Source organism: Falco punctatus (assembly GCF_963210335.1).
Source record: "Falco punctatus genome assembly, chromosome: 1".
In the NCBI taxonomy this organism is placed as follows: Eukaryota; Metazoa; Chordata; class Aves; order Falconiformes; family Falconidae; genus Falco; species Falco punctatus.
The window spans coordinates 23,777,992-23,797,669 of NC_137580.1; the positions used below are offsets into that span (position 1 = coordinate 23,777,992).

The 19,678-nt window shown below is 48.6% G+C and overlaps 1 protein-coding gene across 6 annotated transcripts in view; it reads right to left on the reverse strand.

The window, feature by feature from the left end:
* Positions 1–19,678, reverse strand: part of SHROOM3 (shroom family member 3) — a 115,861-nt gene that overhangs the window by 40,789 nt on the left and 55,394 nt on the right. For 3 of the 6 annotated variants that reach the window (XM_080408015.1, XM_080408012.1, XM_080408011.1), the window contains exon 2: positions 305–433. Coding sequence is in view for 4 of the 6 variants with exons in the window: in XM_080408012.1 (XP_080264138.1) it covers positions 305–433 (129 nt within the window). In the remaining 2 variants the exon portion in view is untranslated. Of the gene's footprint in view, positions 1–304; positions 19,172–19,678 lie in introns of those variants that run through there. The other 3 variants (XM_080408013.1, XM_080408016.1, XM_080408014.1) reach the window with 3 other exon arrangements.

Consider the following 19,678-nt stretch of genomic DNA (forward strand, 5'->3'; position numbering starts at 1 on the left):
TGTAGATGTTACTGACATCCAGCAATAGTGATGCTTGACTCAAGGCCCAAAAGGTGAATTAATTTCCCTGCTGCTGTGCTGAGGGCAAGGAAGCCTTGGGAAAAGGTGGGCTTGAGTTTAAGAAACCGTTCTGAACCTCTTCCACTGCCTAATGCTGCAGATGTTGGGCATTTGCTCTGCTTCACTCCAGCATTACTGCTGCCCTCGCTCCCGCAGAGGGAAGTGGAGTTTGCCAGCTGCTCTCCAAGAGCAGCATCCACAAAACACACACACCAGATAGGGACACAGACACATGCATCCTCACCTGGTCTTCAGCCGTAACTTAACTCCTCCCGACCACGTGGTTTTGCTGGGCTGAAAGTCAGTGGTCACACAGTCCGGACTAAGTGGGTTGGGAGACAGGTCAGTGCATCCCTTTGCTGCATGTGTGTCCCTGTCAAAAGAAACCAAGGCCATGTACACATCGACACACAAAAAGCTGAGCCCTTGTATCCTACATGCTATAAGGATTTTAGGGAAGAAGGCAATACACAGACCCAGGGGGCAAGGCAGGTGTATCAGTCTAGTTTTTAAAAAACGCAAAGAAAGTATCACAGAAAGCCATGTGTATCCCTTTTGTTCTCTATGTCATTGCCCAGGCAGGCTACAAGAGTGAAATTTTGCTCTCCTTTATACCTAGGCAGTACTCAGCCCCTGTGAGTGCCCCTCACAACCATTTTGGAGGAGCTGCACAATACCACGGCACTGCTTCTCGGTACATGGTACAAAACTCATTACCCTACATCTGCATTTTGGGACTCTAAATCCCCAAGTGTGGAGTTCAGGGGTTCCACTGTGGGATATGCCCTTTCCACACTTAACCACCTTATGAGAGCTCAGGGAACACTGAACACCCGAGACAAAAGCCAAGAGAAAGGTCCACACAGTGACAGCAAGAAAAAAAAGCCTCTCCCTGCCTCTACTGATATTTCCACAAAGTTAGCAAACAAATATTTACCCTGCTTCATCACACGCGTGCAGAAGTCACACAAACATCGCATAACCACCACTTCAGCTCCTTCCTTCCCCCAGGCACGGGAGAGCCTGAAACGATCCAGTATTCCCACTCGCTCCCATTTTTAGCACTGAAGCGCAGGAGAGATTGGAAATTTCTGCTTGCTCAAGGAACCCCCACGCTGAATAAAAGTGCGCCTGAAAGGACCCCCTCCATGCGTTCCTCGGCCGCCGCAGGCCCCGGTGGCCCGAGGTCCGCTGTAATTGCCTCTTGTTGTGTGCTCAGCGGGCTGCAGGCTGAGCGCACATGCCGGCATCTGGGGCTTTGGATAGCTGAGATGGCTTGGATGCCATTCCGGTGAGAGGCCAGCCGTCTTTGTGTCCGGCTTGGTCCTCCCCCACGCTCCCTCCCCAAGCCCCCACGTGCCAGGCAGGAATGTTAAGCCTCACATTGCAGATGAGATATACCAGGGAAGCGCAGCAGCACTTTCACCCAGATTAGGGGAAGTGACTGAACTGGAACGGCCTTTTTGCTCGCTCTGCTTATCATCACCCAAATTTTACCCCAACTCCTGCTTTAGCTGCCTTTTCTTTCCGTGTGCCAAATCCCATTCCGCTTTGTCTCTGCCACCCCTCTCCTCTGAGATGATGTCAAGCCTCTCGTCAAACAGAAAGATTCCCCTCCCTGCCCTCGGACCAGCCTTGCTATACACCAGGAGCACAACCCCCTTTACTGCAGCCCTCTGAAGCACCAGTACCGTTAACTGCTTCAGTGCTCTTTGCTTACCAAGTTTACCACGAAAAATTACTAATTTTTAGAGATTTCACTGCAAGATAGCAAAAGGACAGAAGGCCTGCTACAGATGAGGGCTCTAAAGGACTGTACCTAAACAATATATATATATATATACAAATAGGTATACAATTTTGTAAGCAAAACATACTCAGCTGTAGTGTTTAGAGGACAAAGTCCTCTGTTTAAGGCTTTGTATGGACACACTGGAGAGATGGTCCCAGCCACAAAGAACTGCGCTTCTGCCCTGCAGCACTGCCCCTGAGACTCTGTGGCAAGGGGCCCCACGAAGCCCCTGGGAGCATTTACGCACAGCTGAAATTGGTGGCAAGGCTGCCGTGTGTCATGCTGAAGCCTGATGAGGTGTCTCACTGACAGCACTGTGGCAGGATCCCATTAGAGGAGAAAGGATCTCAGCAGAGGCACTTGTCTTAACTTTGGGGCAAGTCCTGACCTCCCTATCAGGCCTCATTTCCCACACAGGGAACTACCATCCCTCACCTCCCTGCTTTGCTGATGGGGCTGTGAAGGGATGATACAGTTTACCCGAGGATCCTTCACAGGCAGTACCATGTTGGGGTGATGCTACCTTAGTTTAAGGGGGACAGCAGGCACCTGGCTGTGACCATACCTCATAGATTCAGAGTAACCCTTGCACGCGTCAGAACTGGTCGGTCACTACCAGGGGCTGGCCATATCTGCAGAAGCGCCGAAGCCTGTGGCTCCTGCTGATCTTGAGAGGCAATGTAGGTGCTGAGCCTTTCAGAAACAGCATGTGGATGTCCCCCAAAGGGCTGCCAACTGCCATGGTGTATAACCCTCATCACAACTCCAAAACACCAGGTCAAGGTGATTTCTTTGAGACAATTCTCAGAGTGCTGTTTCAACCTGTTTGAAAGCAAATACTGACACAGGAGAAGATCTTTGCCACGTTCACAGGAGACACCTCACACAAGCAATGAAATTTTCCTACCACAACTCTGGCAGGGCTCAGTCTTCTTTCCTGTTTCCCAAAGAGTGGACTTTGGCTCTCCCAGGCTACACAACAGCTGTACTCCTGCAGTAAGTAAAGCTGCTCCTGTCTCCTCTCTGGTCAGCTACCTCCAAAGTAGCCAGTAACAATCTTTAGGACTAGGAAACTGCCTCTGTGCCAAATACATTAAAAAGAGTTTTCAGCAGCCTGAGAAACTGATATAAATAAGTGCCTACAGCTTCTCAGTCACCACAGCCTAGTGATCTTTCAGCGCTTAGGGTCCTTTTTCTTTCTTTTTTTTTAAAAAAAAAGCTTTCAAAACATGTGAAGAAAGCAAGAGACAACACAGACCCCAAACTCTGCTGTGAGCAAAGCTTTCCAAGTAAGTCACTTCCAGGCATTCCCATATGGATCCACACAGATCTGACCCTCACAATCAGCAGCTACCAGCAGCAGGAGGGTAAGCAGCTTGGGTGTTCCCCCTCGCCCAGTGAGAAACCCGTGCTTGCCAGCATGCATTACTTTGGGGTTTACCTCACAGAGACAAAAAAACGTTAATTAGTGTCTGCATGGGCTCTGGGGTTGTTGTTTGAGGGTAAGAAGGAAATGCAATGGAGTTTTTCCCAAGCCTCTTAAAAAACTATAATTACTGAGCTCTGTGTGGAACGTCGGGCTCAATAAGACATTGAAAACTAATCAGCCAGTCTATAAATAACAGCACTAATCAAGCCCTGTGGGGAACACAAGAGATGAGGATCCTTCCACCAGTGAAGTACACACACGTCAGGGATGGAGCACAGCAGCTCTGCAGCAACGGCCACCGCTGGGTGCTTTGCCAGAGAAAACGATACCCATGCGGGGCTGCTGCCAGCCAAAGCCCAGCTGGCTGAGCATGGAAAACACCTGAGGCCAGCATCAGGGCTGCACCTGCCGAGGTGGGGACCTTCCCCAAACAGGACTCACAAACCCAGGACCATTCCTCCCCTTGCAGCTTTCTGCCTCACACTCAGCCAAGTGACCTGACTACTTATCCCGTAAGATTTTTCTAAGACATTTCTAAAGGCACCTCAGTCTAATGATCAAGAGTGTGCTGATGTCTATAAAGATACTTCTCCAACCGTAACACGGGAACAGCCACCCTAGGGCAAAGACATCGAGGGCCTACCTTGCATCTTGACTGTCACCACTCACACCTTCTCCTTAGAGCGACCGTTCTCCTAAAGCTCCAGCTGCCCCCAGCACCGCACGGCGTGATGGCTCTGCAACAGCACCCAGCCCGCTGGGACGCTCTGTAAGGTCGGGGCTGCGTTTTACTTCAGGATGTTGCAAAGTGCCTTACAATTGCACAGCTAACAAGGAGTGGCCTGCAGTTGGTCTTTTTGTTACCATGTTGTTTCTGAAGCTCCAAGTGGGAGACAGGAAACCTAGCACAGTCTATTTAAAACTCCTTTACCTCCCACCTGAGGCAGGCAGCTGCCTCTGAAATCTTTTCTGCAAAGTTCATGTTAAATTATGAATTGTTATTTATACTTGCTGCTTCCATCGCGCCTTTGGTATTTAATACCACACATGTTAATGAGTAGCCATACAAAGACACTCTGCTCAGCTTTTCCATCGTCTAAAAATATGGCCTGTTAGGATTTTTTTCCTGATGCTTGCTTGACAAACAGCGAAATAATACAGTACGACAGATTTAAGCCTTTTTTGAAGAAAAGCCTGCTCCTCGGAAGTTTCATTGCCCCACAGCTTGGTTGCCCCTGCCTCGTGCAGGGAGCACCAGCCGCCAGAAGCAAAAGGCAGTGGCCTCTTGGCCCTGCAGCACTCCCTCCTCCGCGCGTTCAGCTCTGCCTTTTCTGAAGCAGGCATCTGCAAAAGAGTTCCCTATTTTTTTACCACCCCTTTCACAGCTCTTCAAGAAAACATGGGTGGCCTTATATGAATGAACTCCCTACAAGACTGGTTTGCCTGTTGCTACTATCCGATGTCTCATGTCCATCCCAAGCCGCCACAATCCCTGAAGAACTCACTCGCTGCTTTAGGGAGATCCTCTGCTTCTGACCATAGATGACTCTGACCTCCTCTGGCTGCTTTATCTGCCTCCTCCACTGACCTCCTGTTACCTGCATACTTGAACCATTTCATATTGTTTATCTTAACCTTTTGGGCTCTTGGCTCTTCTTTTTCACTTTCTTCAGTCTTTCTTATCCTTATTTATAATCTTCACATTCCAGTACAGATTGGTTTCCTAAATCAAGCCTAGACAGTAAGTGGGGGTGCGTGCCTCTGCTCAGCAAATCCCCCAACAATTACATCCGAACCACCTGATGAATTTCAGCCAGGGTCTGCACAGATATTATTCTCAATGAATTAACCTCCATGTTTCATAAAAATAGTTCCCCGAATACTGGAAGTAGTATAAATCATTGCTCTCATTGAGGAAATGCTGCGGTGTGAACTCAGCTGCCTGGCTACAATTCCGAAAAAGGACACAGAGTTTACACAGAGAAGCCACACAAAATCAGACTTCTTAAGCTTTGTCTGCTCGTAGCATTTGTTTTCCAGCACATCAGCATTACACTTCTGCCTGCACTACTATCCTGTACTCTGCTTTTCTGCTTGGCTGTCTGTAGTTCTAGGTATGAGTCTAGGACATGGCTAAGATCATCCATAAACAGCACCTGGAACTATGTTTAAAAATTATTAAAGTATTTTTTTTAATTTTTCAAAATGCATATTTTCCTAATGGTTCCACCTCTTGGAGTCACGATTACTTATTTTAAACTAACGCCAGGTTTGCTGCCACAGAAACAGAAGACCTAAGTCCCAGAGGATCAAACTGCCAAATATTAATAGGTTTAGTAATTTTTAATGTCTCATTACTTATAAGCCCACTGTTATTCCTAGAAGAGAGGATGGAGCTTAAGTTCTGATTTTTAAATCATTTAGGATCGACAGGAGTGTTTAGAACCACTATCAGAATAAAAGCATTCCTAGAAAAATAACTGCTTACAAACTGACACTTCTGAAATAGAGATTAAAGCAAGGAATCCGTCTTCAAAGTTCTGCAGAGGTCTGTAGGCATTTTCTGGTTTTTTTCCCTTTGTCATAAATCAGAACATAAAAGGCAACCCTCCACTACAGAAACACCAAAAGCATAGCACAGACCCAAAAATAAGGAGAAACTGCAACAGAGAAGAACTTGGTTCCGCAACCTGGCAAGGTGGGAGATGATGGAGTTAAAGCTGCTGATTTATCCTCATAGCACCCCGGTTACACAATGTCACAGGGCATCCCGAGATCCACCCCCCTCAGCCAAGTGACAGAAGGAGAGTTCAGAAGCTTCACCTCTGGCTATCCTCATCCTGCAGGCTACAGGCAAGCCCTCAGCAGCTGATGAGCTGGAATTATGTCTCCTTGTGAATGAAAACTCTGCCTCCGCAACAGTCCCCCCTCCCCCGGCAAACAGCAAGCCTCCCTGCCTTCCCCATGCTGTTAGGAGAGGGCTCCCCTGGGCAGGGTTGCAGAAGGGAAGCGAGATCACGCTCATCCTGGGCGCCGACCTTGCACTTGCCAGTGGGCATGCTGCTTTGGAGATCCTCCCGCTCCGCTTGAAGTGAAAAGACAGGATAGCTTACGTATTTCTTATTTTGTTACCTCCTGTGACTGGTCCAGAAATAGCCTGTAATCCACATATCTGTCATGCTCACAGAATCTCCTTTAGCTGAAGTGGAAGTGCCCTGTGTGTCAGAGCACAAAGACCCAGATCCTCTCCTGACGAGAGCACGCATGGGTCATAGCTGGTAGCGGCAAGGTCTGCACAGGTTTGTTAAGTCTGTGCTCACGGGACCCCAAACCCAGACAAAGAGCCAGGACCACCTGGAAATACATGGACAAACCAATCTTTTCATCAGAAAAGTTATCATAAATTGAACTGAAACTTCTCATTGGAAATCATGCAGTTTGGACTAAAGCTTTTCCTGGGAAAAAGTCTCTCAGTTCCTGGGTAAAATCACTAGCCTGCCACTTAGGACACTCACTGACCTGAGATGGGGAAGAGCCAGGTTCAAGTCCACAGTCTAATAAGGCGGAAAAGGAATTCAAGACTGTTTTGTGGACACCTCAAAATGCAACAGGCTCCAACTGTAAAACCCCCTGGAAGGACTTTTTCATTCAACGCAGAGCAAGACAGGTTTTGAAATCTCAGTAAGGTTCACTGAGCACACAAATTTGGGGACTGAATTAGGCATTCCTCCCAGAGTTCTGCAGCAACATCCCAGTCTCAAGTATAAACAATAGTATCTACGTCTTGGATTCAGATAGGTCAGTAAAGCTTAGGGGAAAAATCCCACAATCACAACCCAAACCCACTCAGAGTGCTGCTGACTGCCACTTCTAAGAAACAGGACTATTTAATACTCATTGTTTGGTAGGGCTCAGGCACATCCAGGCTGATATCTGTTAAGGCAGGATTACTGGAGCTGATCTTTGTGTCATAAGCCAATCACCAAATGAGAAAAGAAGAAATTTTCCAGGAACAGTGCAGAGGTGGCTTGTGCTTTTCTAAACGCACAGGCCATTGTTTGCAGGCAAATTAAAAGGCTAAGAAATCATGGAGCTGTCTTGGGATGGCAAATTTTAGATACATGTCACATTCGAGCACCCACAACTTTGAATCTCACGGCTCCTATGTGAAGCACATGGTATTTCAGGGCAAACAAACACAGAGGCTGAGAAGTCACTTGGAACTAATTCAGCTCACAGCTTTCCTTCTAGGAGGGCTCTTCACTTAGGTAACTCCAATTTAAACAACTTGAAGGAGCACTGACCACCAGGTCCACCGAGAAAAAATCTGGAGGAAGGAGACCACATTTTGACTGTGCAATACTGTCTAGTCCTACTTGTCCCGTGGTTTTTTGGCTTTCCTTTTCCTCTGAGATTGGGTGGATTTTATTTGCCCTGACCTCAATCCCACAATCTGGCCATGCTGTGTTTGTACAGACCCACACAAATGCACAAACAAGCTGCTCCGGCGCTATACCTGTTTGCAAGCAAAGATCTGAAAGGAGTATTCGCATTCATTTTGGTTCTTCACTTCATTTGGTATTGGCTAAGGATCTTTGAGAAAATGAACTCCCTCTTTGTCTGTGAGAGAGACCTAATCCTCGTTTTGCCCTGGAGGATTACTGGGTACTTAGAAAGGCACTCACATGCACATTTTTGGTTTGTGCCAGCTGCATTTGGGCCCACAATATGTAGTGTTCACTTTGGTCTTTAGGTTTGACAATAGGCATTCCACTGCACCCAGACCCCAACCCCAGAGACTGCCACCCTTTTAAAGACACCCTAAATCAATGCTTTCTGAATTGCGGACCTTCCCCTGCTTTGCATGAGTAGTTCGCCCTCAGACAGTGCACGTGAATTCAGTGTGCAGGCAGGCAGCTGGGCACGCAGCCCTCAAGACTAGGATCTTTTCTTGTGCTGCCGAGCCGGCGGTCGGAGTGCAGTTCCCTGCATGGCCCTGCCAAAAAGACCTGGACCCTAGCTGGAAGGAGGAACCCATAGGGCTGAGAAATTAGCTTTTATCCCTAGTCAATTCCTGGCTTTTTGTAATAGAAGTTTATGGTTATACTCAATTATAGCTTACTATTTGTGCCACAGTACCACCCAGAGAGCCTGCCTGTTCAGCCACCGGAGCCCAACATTCCTGGGTTGTACACACTGATATATAATAAAAGGTCATTCCTTTCATTATAGGAATAATGATTCCTATAATAATTCCAAATGCTCAGTGCCACAGCACCAACTCTGTGTGGTGCTGGGCTTTTACCACAAGTGGTTGTCTGTGTACAAGATAGGTTTGTCGTTGGCCATGATTTTGCTCTACCCATCAAGCTCAGGAGCCTTCGGAGCCTACTGGTGTTCCCACATGGGTGAAGTGTGCTCTGTGCAGTTCTGGCCCAAATCTTCCTAGGATCATGACTTAATTCTGTAAAGTAGTAATTCAGGATGTAGTTCAATGGAAGTAAAGGACTCTCTTCTTCAGCTGGTGTAAATTAGTACCAACTTGAGCAGCTCTCTGCCTGCTCAGGGGAGAGCTCACCTTCTCAGGAGATCCGAACTGAGAGGTTACAACTGTATTTGTCTGTCCAATGGTACCACCACAAAAAAGTGGAGGGCAATCTGCCCTGCACCCAGCTCTACTTCTAAGTGAAATGCTTTCCTGCACCTTGCACTCAGACACTTTTAACCCCCTTAGAAAACAGGTCTACCTACTCATTGTGTCCAAAACAAAGTAAAAATACAGAGAAATGACATTTTCATCCTATTCTACCCCACAACTAACAGGAATATCTATAGACTTGCTCTTGACCATTATTGAAAATCTCTTGAGTATTCCCAGAGACGTCAAGTGCCACTGGCCTTCGGGCACACTGTGGGACTTGCACTGGGGAATCAGATTGTCACCCCCCTTCATAGGCTGTATAGGACCAGGAGGCCACTAGGAACAACATTCCAGACCTGGCCATAAAAGGTTGGGATCAACTCTCTCTGAGGTGTAGAAGTGCTCAGACCAGTTTGTCAGAGGTGCCTGAAATGAAGACTTCCTGCAGAGCTCACACAAGAAGAAGGATCATTAACACATCTGTCCCTTTAAGGACCATGACTACTGCACAGAGGCAAAACAATAACATTATCTTTACAGATTCTGTGGTACCCCAATGCTGAATCATACTGACCAGAAGTCGTTCTGTATAACTTAGAACATTTAACTTTTCTTACATAACACAAAGGAAAGCACAAGCCAGCTCTAAAGGACAAGAGTAAATGAAAACAAATAATTGCAGCTCCTACAAAGAAAGGCAGACATAAAAAGGAAGCAAAAGTCATACTTGCATAAAATAAAGACTGGTTTTCATTTTAGGATTAGAGAATTAAAACGATTCCATGGGAAAAGGCTGCAGGCTCCCCCCCAAAAAACCCACTTTTTTTGCTGAAAAAAGTTATGTTCTCAGAGACAGATTAAATAAGCAGAAGTTATTTTCCCAGAATTGCTCTTTTTACACTCACCCTTCAGAACAGTAATATTTTCCAGATACAAAAGGGCTGTCCTAGGGCCGGGTCTGAATGTCAGGTGTGCCCCACCTGGGACCTGGCCACAGGGTGCAGACCCAAGACCTGAAAGCCCTCACCAGGAACCTCTTCCAGCAGCACACAGGAGACGGGGCCAGACTCAGTCTGCTGGTGCAGTGGTTTATGTGAGCACTTCCTAATATGTTAAACGCAAACCAAACTAGGTCAGTTCAGAACAACAATTTAAATGGTTTAGAGCTAAAGATTAAGGGAGTGCTTACAGGAACCGTTCCAGTGGCAGATGGATGAGATCTCTGGCACTGATGAGCAAGTGAGGGCATTAATCTCTTCCACCAGCACAGCTGGATCTCTCTTCCTGGCTTCTATATGCACTGTACTTTAAGGAACACATCCTGAAATTTCACCCTAGCAGTAATCTCTTGAAAATATCGATGTTATTGAAGCGCTGGAACAGCAGCTCAGACATTTTTTGAAAAGCTGGCCTCAGCAGTTGGTACTGAGTAAGTGACCACCTGAGCATCTGTTCAGAGGGGGCAGAAGAAAGCCTCACACTCGTATTTGTCACAGGCATGATGGACATTCAACATCAAGAACCCACTGAAGTCTGCAGCTGAGTTATCCCTTCGCTCTCTAACCTGACTGCTTCGGCGGTGTTTCCTGGTATGCCAGATTTTAATTGCAGTAACTTGAAGGGTGGAGTGTACAGGCCTAAATCACCTTCATGGGTGTAGTAATGCCTAATCCCCAGAATATGAGCTACTTCTTATGAGCCGTTTCTCCCTCCCACTCACCCACTCCTTCCTGGACAAATTCCTGCATCCCTTAGTCAACACAGCATGCATTTACTTCCTCAGGACTTCAGCAAGAGATTTGCTCAAGTGAAAAATGAGTATAGATTGAGTAAGGAGATAAAGATTTGGCCAGCTGCTTTACAAAACATCTCTGCAGCACCTGCAGTATCATTTTGCACTGAGTTCGGAGACCTGTAGTTCTCAGGGACTGCACTATAGAAAAGCTGAAAAATATGGTTACTATAGAAGGCAGCTATGCCTGTTAGTTGTCCATCCATCCCTGAGTCAAGAAATGCTGTCCTTTGTTCATCACACCTCCACTTGGTTCATCACACCTGTTAACTAGACAGATCCAGTGGAAAACCAATGTACCAGCCCAGGGAGGGCACAAAAATAGCCTTGGCAACAGCAGAAAGACGTGAGCTTTTCAGGTACATACTGAATCCAAAGAGCGTGGTATAAGCACAGAGCAAACAAAAGCCTGCTGAATTTGCAGATTTGCAAGCTGGCTGATCACCTGCTTGCATTTTTATTTTTAATGAGTACAGTGAGTTTGCTGGAGTTATTGCTCCCCTGCAGCAGTGATATCACAGCTTTTTGTAACTTCATCCATAAATGCAGCTACAAATCAATACAGGCAGCAAAGCCCATGGAAGTGAAGCCATTCGAATTACAAATGTTCCCAAGCCAAAGCTCTGCCCTCTGAGAATTTTGTGATTCTTTAACTTTCGATCAAGATAGAGTACCCAAAGCAAGATACAGAAAAGGTGGCTGCTAAGCTACAAAATTAAAGAAACATCTGTTTGTTACTCAAATTATTTTTAGCATCTGCCAGTCCAGCAGAGATGACGCCTATCTAACAAGAGTTTAGAAGAGGATGAGGATTGCAGCCATGACAGGACACAGCAGACGAGAGAGCAACCCTCGGCCCCTCTTGCCTGGTGCTATACCTCAGTGTATCCCCACTGTGCTCAGACAAACCACCTCGAAGGAGGATCCAGCCTTCCTGACTCCGCTGCCTCCCAGCAGCGATGGAGGGCCCCAGCACCCACAGCTCCTCCAACAACGGCAAGGGCCAAGCACCCACCCCTGCCCTGCGAAGCCAGCTGGAGCGCAAGGTGGGGACAGCCACACCAAGCCTGGTGCCAGTGGTGCGGGAAAGGCAGCCCCACCACCACCCCACCGCACATTCCTGCCGCCAGCGGTGAGGGGTACGCTCAGGAACATGCACAGAGCAGCTAATTTTAAAAAAGGAAGCAAGAGGGAGGTGAAGAATAGGGAGGACTGTAAGCAACAATAAATCAATTATTCCAGTTTCAGCAGGCTGGGGAAGCATTGTAAGGGTGGAAAAGACAAGTGGGCTCAAGTCTCATGATTAACGCTGAATGGAGATGGATGAGAAACTAACACTGGAGCCACAAAAACCTTCGCAGCTGCCAGCAGCCGGGTCTTAGCTCCTGGTGGGATGCTGTCTGTCCTTGTGTGGCACAGCTAAGTAAAGATTTAACTCATAGCTCTCTACATGATGAAATCTTATACAGCCTACATTAGAAACAGGATTAAGTAACGTCATCACTGATATGTGAACAACTGCTAAGAGTAAAGAAGTCATGAACATTTTTATTTTAATCACAGGACTGGGGAATGTAGACATTTCAGGCCATTTAGGAGCATAAATAGACCTCTGCCTTCCTCCTGCTGAAAGATATCATAAGCATCCTTCCCATACATAGCCCTGTGTGCTGCACCCAGGGTGCTCTTCTTTCTATGCACCCTGCCAACAGGAAAAATTTTCCCCCTCTTCCCCATCACCTTGTCTATTGTGTTTTGGTCTGACAATCCTGAGTCCAGACCCAAATAATTCCTTGGGGTCAAAGCAAGATCTGAAGCTGGGACTGTGGACGTTCTACTGCATGTGCTGCAGGGCTGGATTAGTGCTCGTGGAGGTGGGGAAAAGCACATACACACACACCTGGATGAGGTCAGGGTCTTCCCCGGTGATGCTGCCCTTGAGTACCAATGGAGCAAAGCACCTAAGGAACAGTTAAGAAAAGTGACACTACAGATTAGCATATGGCTTTGATCTCCAGGGAAATGTCTCAAATCCTGCTGGGTTCCCAGGACGTGAAGGTGCTACTCTGTAGATAAGGAGTCTTTCACAGCTCTGGGGAAACCCAGAAAACCCCACTTAAGCAAAATGCCTATCAGCTTTTAATGGGACCTTCCTCACAAGTCACTTAAGACACATCTTAAAAATCCAGCCACTCTGAAACAGTTTGAAATGCTTTTCCTTAGAGCAGCTCCCAGCACAAGAAAGCGCAGAGGAGATGACCCGCTGCAGGGCTAACTGGCAGTCTGACTTGAGGTCTTCCACAGCTAAGCAGAAGAAAGCCATTTACAAGTTAACAGAAGACAGCTCAACACGAAAAAATATTATTCCCCAGTGTGAACATCAGCACCCTCTCAAAGGAAGCCACATCTTTGCTAGGGACATGCAATGATCTGTAGTCACAGTCTGGAAAGCTCCACTCTGCATGCCAATAGGAAAAAGCAATACATATCCCCAGTCTCAGCCTCTGCTCATACACAGGATACACTGTGACCATCCTCATTAAAAGAAAAACCCTCCAAAATTAGTCTTGGTGGAGCCAGCCCCAAACACAAATTGTCATTTGAGTCAGAAGTGCCAAACTCTTTCACAGAGTGAACAGCAAACCCAAATCCTATTAAGCAGCCATCAGTGTCAATATTTATTCCTCACAAATCAGGGACAAGTAGCCTAACAAATGGTGTCAGACTGAGCCTGGTGAGATGGAAGAGGAAGGGGATAGCCTTGGGGAAAGGACATGACATTAATCAGCATCACCCCTGCAAAACCCTTGACAGAAACAAGGTAGTAAACTCATTAGCCACTTAGAAACTAAGCTCCTTTTTTTGCTTCACACAGTGATAGCCCACAGTTTCCAGCCCAAAGGTTTGGCATCCTTCACAATAAAGTCACTGGGGCCCATAAAATCTTTTCCTTTCAATCTACCTCTCAACACACACCTCACTCTGGTCCAGAGAGGCTTACTGGCTTAACTGCTCTCCTCCCTGACGCAGAGCAGCCCCGTCCTGATGTCTGGACTGCAGTGCATTAAGCACTCAAATTAGCATGAAGTAAGAGAGCTCCCAGGCAAAAGATGTCTGCACAGGAAGACAAACAAATACAACGATTTCACAAGGCAAACTCCTTGGCTGCAAGAGCAAATATTGCAGCTTCTCCTTCTCCCCATGGATCGTTCCTGCCCCTGGGTGGTAGTATATGCCGTCTCGCACCATGCATGCAGCCACACTGCAAACCAGGGAAGGGAACCAGCCCAGCTTAATTTCTGCCAGATGACTCTGCTGAAGATGCCTGTGCCAGAGCCTGGAAACAGACCCAGCTTTCCTGTTTGTCTCATCACCAAAAGGAGTTCACACTGGGTGAAACACAATGATGGTGCCAGGTCTTTCGACTGATGTAGCTCAATGAAGATACTTGGATTTGTATTTGCCCCTCACTTGAGACAAGCTAAATTTTGGGTTTGTTTATATGCTGTTGCTAGGCCTTCTTTTACCCCTGCATTTTCTTGTTTCTCTTTAATGCTTGCTACCTTATTCCTCGTCCTCTGCACCTGGAACAGCCAGAACTAACACATACCCTTAACTGACAAACTGTTGGGAAATCTGCTTAAAAGAACTTGTGAGCTGTGTAAAAATACAGTTTCCTTCTCCTTGCCTAGATGGGAAAACGCAATATTAAGGCAAATATACTGCAGGTTTGATCTCTTCATCAGGGCTGGAGCTTAGTTTTTAGAGCTATGCCTTACAGCATGTAATTTGCTCCCATCTATCCCAGGAAACTTAAGCTGCCATAGCATGATTAGGATGCAGCCATCTTGCACGGGGGGCCCTGTCCCCACTATAACTGTACTGTGTGCCGAGCATCAGTTATCATCACGTACTTTACTTAAATTAGTCTGAAATGGAGTCTGTCTCCAGTCTGGAGCCTGTTTGTAACTGCAAAGGAATCTGTGCCTTCTGTAACACATGAGACAGGATCAGGTCACTGCTGGAGAGCACTTGGCCTGGCTATTTTTATTGTCTGCCCGAATACTTTTCTTCAACACTATTTTAAGTTGCTGAAAGAATAGTGAGGATGAGATTTTTTAAAAAACAGATACACTGATAATCCATAGGAACTATGTTTTTTTAACTTTTGGACGTTTCTCAAATCTTTGCCCTTGTTGCCAGGATGCTGAAGGCATTCTGAAGTCACAACATGATGAAATCTAATCAGGGTGAAGTGGGCTGGTTTCATTTTCATCAGATTCCTCTTTCAAAAGTACAAATTTACCCTTCTTATCCCTCTCCCTACCACTAGAACTGAGCCAACACAGCAGTTACCGCTTTCTCAAAAAAACCCCACACAACCCTCTCTTCCATCAAGAACAACTGATGATTGAAATTCTTCATGTTTCTTTAAATTCAAAGGACAGTGCCACTAAGCACTGGTGTAATTAGAATGTAAAGTATTAGAGAAGTGGCTCTCTGTCTGAATACAGGCAAGCATGCACCACATCACAGTTAGACAAGCTTTTCACTCAGACTTGGTAACAACTCCCCTAAATCATCGCTTTCAAACATCCACAGGCTTTTCTTATGTGTTGCTTCTTTCCACTTGGCTATCACAAAGTTTGAGATGTTTATATCCTGTTGCAACTTTGGGTTCTTTGGAGTGCATCATCTAGTTTCAACACAGCACTTGCCAAGAAGAGGGAAATGCTTGTGAAGATGAGTATGCACACCGACAGTTTACATCCTTCTCAGTCTCCTCTGCAGGACAGATGACCCTGGGGGAGCACCCCTGTTGCATCCACGAGTGAGAGGCAGCAGCAGTGACAGGAGACAGGTGACCCACTCTGCTTGATTGCCACTGTCACAATGAGGGATGGTGCCATGTCAGAGGCTGTCAGACAGGGTGGGTGAGAAAGCGGGAGGCTGTGAAATCCTGCTTTTGGACTGGAGTCAGGCTTTGTCTAAAACCGGTACAAGAATTAGGGAAACACTGTCATTGTCTTTCCCCTGGTTTACAGGAGTTTAGCTGAGCTCTAGGTATTGTTCATTCAGGGCAATGCGCTTTATCCCTACTGTGCAGCTTGCTTGTATGCCCGGTGTTATAAAGGTAGTCTTTGTGTGGCAAGACTCAAGACTCCCAACTGCACTCTTACAGGAATCCAGAGCACAAATAAGCTTCCACTTGGGGACATTCATGAATAAGCATTTGTAACGGGCAATTACTACTTAATTTCAAATGTCTGACCTGTCAAAGATTTGGGGCTAGGCCTGCAGCTAGCAAAAATCAGCTTCATTCCACTTCCACATCAATAACAGGTTCTCCTTCCCAGTGCTCTGATAGCTCAAGCATCTGATACAGTGTGAAGACTGTGGCTACGGTAGGCCTGATCCTGCTGATCATAATGATCAAGACATGCTCACATTAATGGCCATGCTGACAAGAGTGAAACTGGTGCTCCGTTCTGGCATGTGCTGAACACCTACATCTCACACTAGAGTCAGAACTGTACATCCTTCAGCCTCACTCACATTCTCACCAGTTAAAAGGAGGAGCGGAGGAACACAGAAAAGAAAAAGAAAGAGCCAGAGGCCCTGTTGGGTCTCACTGATTGTACCCTGTGGTCCAGAAAAGCATATTCAGATGAGTTTCCGAAACACAGATACTTTCCCAGCATGCTGCTCAGTCTGGGAAGGCTGAGTACCTCCCTGCCAGGGGCAGAGAGGAAGATGGGAGAGATGGTGCTGTGCCAGCAGGATCAAGCCACTTTTGTCAGGGCTCTGTGAGCAGAAGGAGCACAAGGGATTAAAATCCTTCCTGAAATTCTGATCATAATAATGACCATAAGCTATTCTCTACTCCCACATCCAATAAACTCAGTCAGCTCGCCACTGCAAGTACCAAGAACTCATCACATTAGCTCTGCTGAAACCCATGCTAAGGGTCAAGTCAGCCTATCACAGGTTTAAAATTGACTGCGCGTTGTTGAATCACAGCCCTCAAAACCCTGATTCCAGGTTTCACCCCTTCTCCTACACCCGTAACGCCATTCCAGAAGCAGAGGTACTGCAGTCTTCACCTGGATGTCCAAAGGCCAGACACTGAGCCACAGTTACCAAACACCCAGTGCTGGCCATAACTCTTTGTCTAAACAAACATTAACCAAGCTAGAAATTCTGATGGGAATCATGCAGGGCTAGGGAATGGTGGCATTATAAAATACCCCATTTGATGTCATATCCTGCTTATTTTACATACTTACACTGCCACTGAGGTGAGGAAGCCCAGGTATGGACCAGGCCCCATCGTGCCAGATGCTCTGCAAACAGCACGGTGAAGGACGATTGCTCACCTGGAGGGTTTACCATTCAAGTAGGGTCCATCCTAACTAAACAAATGCAGGAAGGATGTTTTCCCTATCACTGCTGTCCCCTCAGCACACTTCCCAAGTCCAGCTGCTCACCAATGCCAACTGCATCCTACTGTGAGGAGCACAGCTTTTCTCCTGTTCCTGCCAAGAGCTAGGCCACTACGCAGAGGGAGGAGGGCTCTACATCACATCACTTTTCTCCTCATAAAGAATCCGGGGTCTGCTTGTTTGCCACCTACTGAACACAGGGAGGTTTGATGAGGCTCTTGGCTGCTGTGGAATCACAGCTTGCCTGTCTCCCAGAGGCAGGACTCCCACCTGCCACAGTAGCAGCCCTCTCTGCAGAGCAATGCCAAGGAGGCTGGAGCTGACTGTATGTAGTCGCTGGCTTCTCAGCAATGTTTTGTACCTAAACTTCTGGCCTCCTGATCCCTGGAAAAAAAGCCTCTGTGATTATTAAATGACAGCCTGGACTTCCCATTACAAACTACAGTAATCCTTATTCTGGTCAAACTGAATTTCCCTCTGATTTAAGAACCACAGGTGCCAAGCATCACTCAGTATGGGCCAACGAGTCCTCAGACCTCTAAATCCCTACGTTACGAATCTGCAGGAGCACCCTTCTCCCTCCCAAGCACAGGCTGGCCTAGACTTCACCTCTCTTAATCAGAGTTTTAGGGCAGTGATTTTTTCCTAACACTGTTCCTACTGGAGTTGAGGAAAATCTTGACGAACACCTAGTAGGGCCTGAGTCAGACCTCCACTGCTGAGAAAACAGACCAGGCTGCTGAGATACACCCTGCTGCTTGCTGGGCAAAAGAGGGCAAAACACAACCAAAGTTTGGGATGAAAAATGCACGTGCTTGAACGGGTGCTGCTGGTGTCACCTAATGGACAGGCAGCACTGAACAGATAGGAAATTTAAGGCTGAGTATAGGCAGAAGAACATGCAGAGGTCAGCTTTAAAAGGCTTTATAGCAGGGAAGAAGAGAAAATAGACCTCTGGAGCTTCAGGGCAGAGGAAGCTGAGGAGAAAATTGCAGTGAAGGCAAATGCACAAAGGAAGTGTGCGGGTCACATTCCTCCCAAAGATGCTGGCTGATAATGTTACATTTGAATATAATTCTGTTCTTAGCCATTTTAAGGACTCTGTGGGTCATTCCAACCAGGTGATAACATTTCTCAGCTTCTCTCCCAGTATCTCATTGCAAGGTGCCTGCCAGCAGAACCACCTCCAAGAACACTACACTACTTACTAAAACATGCAACAGCCACGCTGTGTGCGCCAACAGAAACCTCCTGCTGTTCAGATGCCCTGCAACTCCTTCTAGAGAAAGTGCTGTAAGGGGACCCTTCAAACACCAAAACCCTGGCCCAGCTGCAGCAGGGACAGACAGGGTAGCTGAATGCCGTGCTGCTAGAGGTGTGCGTGCAACCAGAGCAAAGAGATGGGTTTTATGTCGCACGTGAAGAATCTCTCCGAGTAATACGGACAGATGGAAGCATAGCATGGTGGGGCCTGATGCTACACCCCTTCTTTCCCCGCATCCAGAGGCTCCAAAACCACCAAACAAGAACATGGCACCTGGAACTGGACGGTGCTGCCACCTCCAACTGCCTTCCCCTGGGGGGCTCCGCCTGTGCCAGGTGGGACCGCCGCTCTTTGTTAGCCCTGCCCTGCCCGCGCCGGGGCCTCTGCCCTGGCCGGGGACACCGGACCCCCGCACCGCGGCTCCCCCGCACGCCGGCTGCCGTGCAGCCCGCTCCCCGTCCGCCACGCTCCGTGCACCCCGCGCACCCCGGGAGCCGTGCCCCCGGCACCCCGCGCATCCCCGACCGCCGTGCCCCCCGGCATCCCGCGCATCCCCGACCGCCGTGCCCCCCGGCATCCCGCGCAACCCGGCCGCCGCGCATCGCCCCGCCCTCGCCCCGCTGCATCTCTGCCCTGGCCGCGGGACACCGGCCCCCCCCGCGCCGCGGCTCCCCCGCACGCCGGCTGCGGCGCGGCCCGCTCCCCGTCCACCCCGCTCCGTGCACCCCGCTCCCCGCGCCCCGGTCCCGCTCCCGCCGTACCTCCCCGTGCCCCGGGGCGCCGGCACCTCCCGGCGGCTCCGCGCTCACAGCCGCACCGGACGAGGGCGCCGGAGCCCGGCGGCAGCGGCGGCGCCTCCGGCCGCCCCCGGCAGGTGCCGCGGCGGGCAGCCCGCCCCCAGCACCGCCCCGCCGGCCCGGCCCGGCCAGGGGGAGCCCGCCCTGCCCGGGGCTGCCGCGGGAGAAGCGGCGCAGGCGGGGGGGGGGGGCGAGGGGGGCCGCAGGAAGGCTGCAGCCTGCACCCCCCGGCCAGATAGATGGTGCGGCCCCCCCCCGCTTCCCGCTCCCCTCAGCACCCAGCGGTGCCGTCCACATCTGGCCGCTGCACCCCGCCCGGCTGCACAGCCCGGCCACCGCCCACCGCCGCCCGGGCCCCCAGCGAAGCGGCCCCCACCCGCAGCCCCGCTCGTAGCTCCTCCGGGGCTCTGCCGCCAGCATCAGCTCAGCCTGAGCTCCCGTCTGGCCGTGGTGCACAGAC